The sequence below is a fragment of the Lontra canadensis genome, unplaced genomic scaffold (genome assembly GCF_010015895.1).
Source record: "Lontra canadensis isolate GAN:19392208 unplaced genomic scaffold, GSC_riverotter_1.0 scaffold36, whole genome shotgun sequence".
Lineage (NCBI taxonomy): Eukaryota > Metazoa > Chordata > Mammalia > Carnivora > Mustelidae > Lontra > Lontra canadensis.
The window spans coordinates 8324032-8333330 of NW_022631030.1; the positions used below are offsets into that span (position 1 = coordinate 8324032).

General features: G+C 39.7%; 1 protein-coding gene across 1 annotated transcript; it reads right to left on the reverse strand.

Annotated features, from left to right (window-relative positions):
• Window positions 1-476: 476 nt before the first annotated feature.
• On the reverse strand, window positions 477-1350 carry LOC116874331 (putative olfactory receptor 10D4). The gene is given in 2 exon segments (XM_032868998.1): window positions 477-1023; window positions 1025-1350. Coding segments are annotated over 2 exon segments (873 nt in total).
• Window positions 1351-9299: the final 7949 nt, after the last annotated feature.

Here is a 9299-nt window from a genome sequence, read left to right on the forward strand (position 1 = left end):
TTTGAGTTTTGGTGTTGATCAGCAGAAAGTTGGAGGTCATGCTCTACAAAAAGGAAGGATATTCAGTTCTGGTATTCTTTATTAATCTTGGAATTCTTGAAATTTTTTCTATCCTCCTTTCTCTCTAGATTTTTGTGCATGTGTTTTTAACTGAGATTATGAGAAAAAAATATGTTCTCTTACCTTTCAGAGATTTAAACAACTAAGAAATGCTTTAGGGAGGATGGTGGTTCTGGGAGAAAGTTCTATGCAGCATAACAATCAGTTCACTGTCTGCTAAGTGAGTCTATTAATCATCTTTCATGATAAAACAGAGGGAAACAGGAAAAAAGACATATATTTTTAAACTTATCTCAATATCTTGGAAGCTGCAAATGAGAATTTGTCCTAAGAAACAGAAACTCAAACTTTGCCCAGCAAAGCTGTAGGTTTTCTCACTTTTTCTCCATAGCAAAACCTCTCTTATGAAATGAACTTCACCGGGCTGATTTTACATCCTTATTCCAAAGGCTGTAGATTAGTGGGTTCAGCATGGGGGTGACAAGATTATTCAATATCTGAATTATCGCACTGAGCAAGGCACTAGGATTCGGCTGGAGATAGATGATTACTGGCCCATAAGCACAAAGAATTGCAGTGATGTGGGCACTGCAGGTAGAGAAGGCTCGCTGTCTGCCCTCTGCTGAGCGAAGTTTTGATATGGAGATCCCAATGCGAGTGTAGGAAACAAGGATGAGAGCAAAGCAAATGAGAGACAAAAGACCAACATTTGTAAAACCTACCTTTCGGGCTAGAGATGTGTCCCCACAGGCTAGAGGTAAGACAGCAGGTATGTCACAGAAGTAGTAGTCTACCTCGTTAGAGGCACAGTAGGACAACTGGAAGGTGAGGGAAGTTAGAATGATGGTGTGAACACAGCCACTCATCCAGGTCCTGGTGGCCAAGATGGCGCAGACCCTGTGATTCATGATGACCGTGTATCTCAGCGGATAACAGATGGCGACAAAGCGGTCATAGGAAGCACTCAGTACAGCCCAGGAAATGGTAGAAGAAGACCTGGGCCACTCAGCCCTGAAAAGAGATACTTTGACTCTGCCCTGAAAGGTATAACAGCATCTTGGGAACAGTTGTTGAAGAGAAACCCCGGTCAAACATGGAGAGGTTTCCCAAGAAAAAGTACATAGGGGTGTGCAGCCGAGAAGAAGAGATGATAGCTGTAAGAATGAGCACATTTCCCAAGAGAGTACACAAATAGAACGAGGAGAACAGGAAGAAGAGGACCGTCTCTAGGCCCTCTGTCTCAGGGATTCCCAGCAGGATGAATTCAGTCACCATTGTGTGATTTCTCATTTCTATGGAAGAACCAACTCTAAGGTGTCTGTGGAAAGAAATCTGTGGTTAAATTTAATATGTATGTAAATAAACGGTGCTTAAGCCAGTGAAATGGAAAAGGAGCCAGATGATGTAGATGTCTACAAAGTAGACTTATCTTCATCTGCTTGCTTCTTTCCATACTGGGTATCTCTCTGCAGGTGCAGTTCCTACTTAAAGATGCCTCTTACTATGATCTCACCAAGAAGTCCTACATGACCAGTCTCCTATCTTCCATCTTCATGTTCACTATTAAATCACATTGATTCCAGTTGCTGCTTTGTGATTCTAAAAGGATAACTATGAAGACTCAATGTTTTTGTTACAAACAAGGACCCATCCAAGTTTCTTATATTTGTTTAAGGCCATTTGCCCACATGAACTTTCCAAAAACCATTTTTGATCCTATAAGCCATACGTACAAAAGATACAGAATCTTTCCCACATTGTCTCCTTAGGTATGAGGTCAACAATGGGAAACTCTCCAAAGAAGGGTCTCAGAAAGCTCTTCATGAACATGAGATTACATTAACAGGGTCCATATGCTCTGCATTTCAGTGCATGTGAGTACCTGGTAGCCTCCATTTTCCTGAATTTAGCACAATGAGTAACTGGTAGTGTCCATTTCAGTCTCCAGAGTCTATAATTGTTTAACCAGACCCAAGCTAAGTACTAGCCTAATCTTAAGGCAGCAGAAGGCCCAGTGGTAGTAGAGGAGGCTCCTGTCCAAGTGCCATATTTTGAAAAATGCTGATATCTTTTAACTTTTCCAATACACTAAGATCCTTAAATTATAGATCAACTCATGAAGGCTATTGCTTAAGCCCTTTATCTATCTATCTATCTATCTATCTCTACTTTTAATTTTTTTATTTTTTTGATGATTATGAGGGGAGTGAGAGCCAATGTAAGAGAAGTGAAGGGCAAGGTTTCAGGACTTAAATGGCAATCAGGGGACGTAACTGGCTGGGGCTACTGAATGCTGCTTTCCTTTCCTTCCCCAGTGAAGGAAGGAGACCTCCTTTGCTAAATCCCCACAGCTTATAGTCTGCAGGTGGATATCCTGAACTCTTCTCTTTTCAGTCACTTTCAAATAGAATGTCACAAATCTAAATGCACTTTCATTCCTTCACAGACTCCTTTCTGACTCCGGGAGCTGCAATCCTTGCCAAACATGGAAGATTTTAAATAACTTTCTCTTCCTTTGGGTAGTAATCCCCCAAGTCAGGGACCCTAATTGAGCAAAAGAGCAATTAGAGACTTAGACTAATTGGACCTTAGAAATGAGAGAGAGAGAGAGAGAGAGAGAGAGAGAAAGAGTGCAGGGGAGGAAAATGATTAAAGACTAAGTCTTTTCTGACTTCCGTTGTAAAATATACTTCAGTGGAATAATAATTTTGAAATATTCATTTGGTGCGTATATCACACATTTTATATGCACATATATGTATTTACTATATATGTCCACGTTATGTGTATGTTATTGTAATAAACAAATTATATTATTTTACTGCACTGTATGATAGGATTGATTTATTGCAAACAGTAACCGGAGTAACCCAGAGAATTAAATAAATGAGTGGAAAACCAGTCACATGGATGGGTGGGAACTAGGGCAGCTCTAGGGCCCTCAGCAGTAGGAATTTACGGAGTGGCCTCCCTGAGCACCACCACTAGATGAGTCAGGCTCAGCTGCCTTTTGTTCCCATGTGCCTCAGCTCCAGATTAAAATCTGAATTCCTTGGCTGGGTCATATGCTTACCTCTGTGGCCAGCATACAGGGTACAGTGGAATGGAGATGGGCAGCTCTCCAAAAGAGAGTGGAAAGGCTTATTGCCAGGAAAAAAAGAGAAGAAGCATGCTAAGAGGCCAAGAAAATATGTAGCTATCACTTGAAGCATCTGTTTTATATTGCTTGACATCTGTTCAAGCTTCCAAGTAAAATTCCTCATATACTCTAGAAGTTTTTTTTTTTTTTTTTTGGCAAGGAATGACTTACCAAATTCCTCATTAAATACATTCATTCAGTTGCTTATTTGTGCATGCATGGCATTTGTTCCAACAAATACCAGTTATGACAGGCAAGGCATTGATTATTTGCCAGGAGAACCAGAACAATCTGGGAAATTGTGGTCAGACATAGTCCTTCTGCTCAAAAATAAGTTTTTTGAGTCTGTGAGGCAAAGAGTTTTTTATAGTCTTAATTTAACCTCATAAAACTCTGATGAAGTCTTCTATAGACAAGGAAAGTTAGGATAAAAGAACAAATCATGGAGGTCACTCTTAAAGAAACTGGGACTTGGTCTATCCTTAGGACTTTTGGCCATATGGTTTCTGATCTTCAGGGCTCAGTGTTTAAGGAGTGTTTAGGGGGCACTTGGGTGGCTCAGTTGATTGAGCATCTGACTCTTGATTTTGGCTAAATGTCTTGGGATAGAGCCCCAAGTCTCCATGTTCAGCGTGGAATCTGCTTGGGATTCCCTCTCTTCCTCTCCCTCTATCCCTCTTCTCACCCCTCCCCACTGCTCACGTGCATACTCTCTAAATAGATAAATACGTAAATAAATAAATAAAATCTCTGGGGCTCCTCCGTGGCTCTGCAATTAAGCTTCTGCCTTAGGCTCAGGTCATGTGATCAGGGTCCTGAGATCGAGTTCCATGTTGGGCTCTCTGCTCATCAGGGAGTCTGCTATCCCACTGCCCCTCTTCCCACTTGTTCACCCTCTTGCCCTCCCTCCCTCCCTCTCTCTCTCTCTCATAAATAAAAAAACAACACTGCTATGTTCTAGTGAACAGGGATTGTCCTTGGTCTCTGCCTGCAAAGAGCTGACAGTCTAGTAAAAGAAGAAAGACATTAATCAAATTATCATACATATAACTTATAATTATTTAATGTGGCAAATACTAGGAAGAAAAGTTGAATGGATTGAAAAGTTGTAATGGGAGAGTATTTGTGTTTGCTCATGTTCCTTCTGCCTGTCAGAACATAGGTGCACATAATAATTTGTAGCTACCTGGTGTTCCCTGAAGGTCAGGGAGGACTTCCCTGGGAAAATGCCATCCGATCTGAGACCTGACGAGTGAGTAAGGGTGCAGGCGGGGGGGAAAGCACAGCATGTTCTAGGTGGGGGCAAAGCATGTGCAAATGCTTTGAAAGGGAGCACAGCCCACTTAAAGAACTCAAAGAAAGAGAGGAAAAGAATTGTGAGATCAGGCTTGAGAGGCTGAATGGGAAATGATTATTCAGGGTCCAGCCGGTCACTGTAAAGGTGATGGGTGGTCTCTCTATGAGGAGCTTGAAGAAATGCGAAGAAGGTTTTTAGCAGCATTGCATTCGAGTGTGTCATGAGAGTGAGGGAATATGAAGAGATAATCCTAGCTGTTGGAGCGAGTTAGAACACACTGAGGGCAACAAATAAGGAAGATCTTTGGGCTACAGAATTTGAGATACTTGGTCAGAAAAAAGGAGAAAAGACAGTCACTGGGTCAGAGAGATGCTACTGAGAATGTATGTGGATTATTGCCCTGCTTTGGCCTGATCTGATGACACCAGAACTGAACTTAATATTTTACTCTTTGAATTTCCATACCTGAACATATCCTGAGAACCGGACTTTGATTCTGTGACTTAGGGAAAGCCCCCACACAGCTATCTTCTGGGAACACTCAGAAAATTAGAGCCAACTGAGGATAGAAACTAATGAGGATGAGAAACACAGAACCACACTCCATGGGATTAAGACATTCTATTACAAATCAGTTAGACACAATTTATAAACAACATAATACACGTTACACTATTGGTTTTAGAAATGATTGTCCAGTTTTTCCTCCAAAGTAATTTTTTTTTAACTTTCCAGTTTGCATAATTAGCCTCTCTTGATCCCATAATGAGATGTCTATTTTCTTTTTTCTCTTGAAAATAGCTCTTTTAACACTATGACCCAGCAATTGCACTACTGGATATTTACCTCGAAGATACAGATGTAATGAAAAGAAGGGGCACATGCACCCCGATGTTCATAGCAGTAACGTCCACAATACCCAAACTGTGGAAAGAGCCAAGATGTCCTTCAACAGATGAATGGATAAAGAAGATGTGGTTCATAATATACAGTGGAATATTATTCAGACCTCAGAAAGCATGAATACCTAGTATTTACATTGATGCGGATAGAACTCGAGGGTCTTATACTAAGTGAAAGAAGGCAATCAGAGAAAGACAATTATCATATGGTTTCACTTGCATGTGGAATATAAGCAGAGGATCATGGAGGAATGGAGGGAAAACTGAATGTGAAGAGAGGGAGACAAACCACGAGAGACTCTTGACTCTGGGAAACAAGCTGAGGGTTGTGGAAGGAGATGTGGGTAAGGAGATTGGGTAACTGGGTGATGGGCACTAAGGAGGGCACACCATGTGATGAGCACTGGGTGTTATGTGTGAATAATGAAGCAATGAACACTACATCAAAAACTAATGATGTACTATATGTTGGCTAATTGAATGTAAAGCAAGAAAGAAAATAGTTCTTCTAAAAATTAAATGTTACAATCTCATTGTAAAATTGTTAAGAGTAGAGCAGAACCATATAGAAGAAAGTAAAAATCACCCCAGATTGGATGACCCATTTTTAATATTTGGGTGAACACTCTCTTCAACCATCCATTTATACACAGATGCATTTATATGAAGATAAAAAATAAGGCATAAGTATTCACAATCTTTTTGTTGCTTCGCCTGTTATAGGAATTTTGTCTTTGACTGTCCTGTTCCCTGGACCTTTGTTTTATGGAGTCAGTGTTTTGGGTAAGGCGAAGGAAAGATTCATGAATAATAGAAAAGGCCAGAGTAACTTGTGGAAAATAAAAGGAAGAGTTACAGTTGGTTAAGAGAATGGATTTTTGAAGGGCTTGAAGACGGAAATAGAAATAATGTGGGATAGCTCTCATACATCAGAGGTAGTAAAAGGAAAAAAGCTGGAATAAGATTTTTTGGGCAGTGTGTGTAGAAGGTCAAACATTTGTTTTCAAAGTTATAGCAAAATTGCTAGATTATGTATAGCTGCATGAGGATGGGAGCTAGAATCCTAGTTCGATCCACAAGCAAGCTGTGCGACTTAGGGAAATTTAGCTGACATCCCCAAACCTTGTTTCACATTCTACAAAATGATCTCAGTATTCACACATAGGTAGATTTGATAATATACATAAATCAGTTTCATGGTGCTGGGTAAGGGGCGAGCACTCAGTGAATGGTAACTCTAGGCAGATCCCTTGAAGGCTACCTCAGGCTACATCTCTTCTCTGCCCACATCAGACTAAGGTATTTAACAATTAAACTGCAATCTGAGAGGGTTCAGCGGTATATGTAGTTATAAGACAAGGGAGAGAACTAGCAAACTAAAAAAAAAAAACACAGGATATGTGAAAAGTGGATAATCAGGTTTATTTTTAAGTTGTGGTAAATTACATATAGCATAAAATTTACTGTCTTTACCATTTTTAAAAGATTTATTTATTTGAGAGAGAAAGAGCATGTGCAAGCAGGGGGAGGAGCAGAAGGGGAGGGAGAGAGAATCTTTTTTTAAAATTAATTAATTAATTAATTAATTAATTTTTTATAAACATATATTTATTTTTTCCCCAGGGGTACAGGTCTGTGAATCTCCAGGTTTACACACTTCACAGCACTCACCATAGCACATACCCTCCCCAATGTCCATAGCCCCACCCCCCCTCTCCCAACCCCCCTCCCCCCAGCAACCCTCAGTTTGTTTTGTGAGATTAAGAGTCACTTATGGTTTGTCTCCCTCCCAATCCCAACTTGTTTCATTTACTCTTCTCCTACCCCATTAACCCCCCATGTTGCATCTCCTCTCCCTCATATCAGGGAGATCATATGATAGTTGTCTTTCTCTGATTGACTTATTTCGCTAAGCATGATACCCTCTAGTTCCATCCACGTTGTCGCAAATGGCAAGATTTCATTTCTTTTGATGGCTGCATAGTATTCCATTGTGTATATATACCACATCTTCTTTATCCATTCGTCTGTTGATGGACATCTAGGTTCTTTCCATAGTTTGGCTATTGTAGACATTGCTGCTATAAACATTCGGGTGCACGTGCCCCTTCTGATCACTACGTTTGTATCTTTAGGGTAAATACCCAGCAGTGCAATTGCTGGGTCATAGGGTAGTTCTATTTTCAACATTTTGAGGAACCTCCATGCTGTTTTCCAGAGTGGTTGCACCAGCTTGCATTCCCACCAACAGTGTAGGAGGGTTCCCCTTGGGAGAGAGAATCTTAAGCAGATTTTGTGTTGAGCGTGGAGCTTGACCGGGGGCTTGATTTAATGACCCTGAGCTCATGACCTGAGCTGAAACCGAGAGTGCTTCACTGAGGGACCCATGTAGGTGGTCCTATCTTTACCATTTTTAAGTGTTACAGTTCAGTAGTGTTAAGTATCTTTGTACTGTTGCACAACCAATTTCCAGAACTTTTTGCAAAACTTGTTGCAAAACTGAAACTCTATATTCATTAAACAACTACCCATTTTTCCTTCCACCAGCCCTTGGCAACCACCATTCTATCACTTGCCTTTTTGTGACTGGTGCATTTCACTGAACAGCATATCCTCAAAGTTTATCTATGTTGTAGTATGTGTCAGAATTCCCTTCCTTTTTAAGGCTGAGTAATATCCCATGTATGTATAGACCACATTTTGCTTATCCATTCGCTATCAGTGGATACCTAGATTGCTTCCACCTCCTGGCTATTCTGAATAATGCTGCTATGAACATGCTATGAATATGAATATCTTTTCCAAAACTAGTTTTCAGTTCTTTTTGATATATGCTCAGAAATGGAATTGCTGAATCCTATGGTAATTTTAAATTATTTGAGGAAGCACCACACTATTTTCCAGAGTAGACGCACCATTTGACATTCCCACCTAGAGTGCACAAAGTTTCCAGTTTCTGCACATCCTTGCCAACAATTATTATTTTCTTTTTTAAGTAATAGCCATCTAAAGGGTTAGAGGTGATGACTCATTGTGAGTTTGACTTACATTTCCCTAATGATTAGCAATATTGAGCATCTTTTCATATGCTTGTTGGCCATTTGTGTGTTTTCTTTGGAGAAGTATCTATTTAAAAATGGAGCTGCCCATTCCCAGATCAAGTTATTGGTTTTTTTGTTGTTGATGGAGTAAGATTTTAAGAAGTGGTTTGCACACGTGTGTGTGTGCATATGTTTTAAATACAATGTTATGTTGATTGCTTGCTGAAGTTTTACATATAAGAAAGATTTAAACTGTTTTAAAGGTTTTCTTTCCCTCCAATGCCAAACAGTCATTGCAACACTGATTTAGAAATGGTCAAAAAAGTGGTCAGAGTCCATTCACATTTCGGCTTTTATCCACCTTTAATTTTACTTAAATGTGGACCTATATTTAAATTAGTGTCTATTGTTGTCATGCATTCTAATTATTTCTCTCAGGTTCTTTTTGTGTGACTAAATATGCAATATATCATAATTTCAATGGTTGAGTGATATTCATTCATTCATTCATTCAATGAAGTTACACTGGATTCTTACTATGTCCCTGGGTGATGTCCTGAGTACATGATGGTGAATAAGACAGAAAAGAAATCTGCTGAACAAGTATCAATATTAGTGTGATGAATATCTGCCCGAAATCAACATCTAAGCTTTACCAGATACCATAGCATTATCCTCAAACTGTTTTCTTTTTGTTCGCCTATTTCTTTGTTTTACAAAACAAAAACTCTACTATATGAAGGTGACATGAAGATTAGATAATATCTGTGAAATGTTCATCATAGTGCCCGGAGAACAGGTCACGCTCTATAAATATTAATTAATAGGGGTGCCTTGGTGGCTCAGTGAGTTAAAGCCTC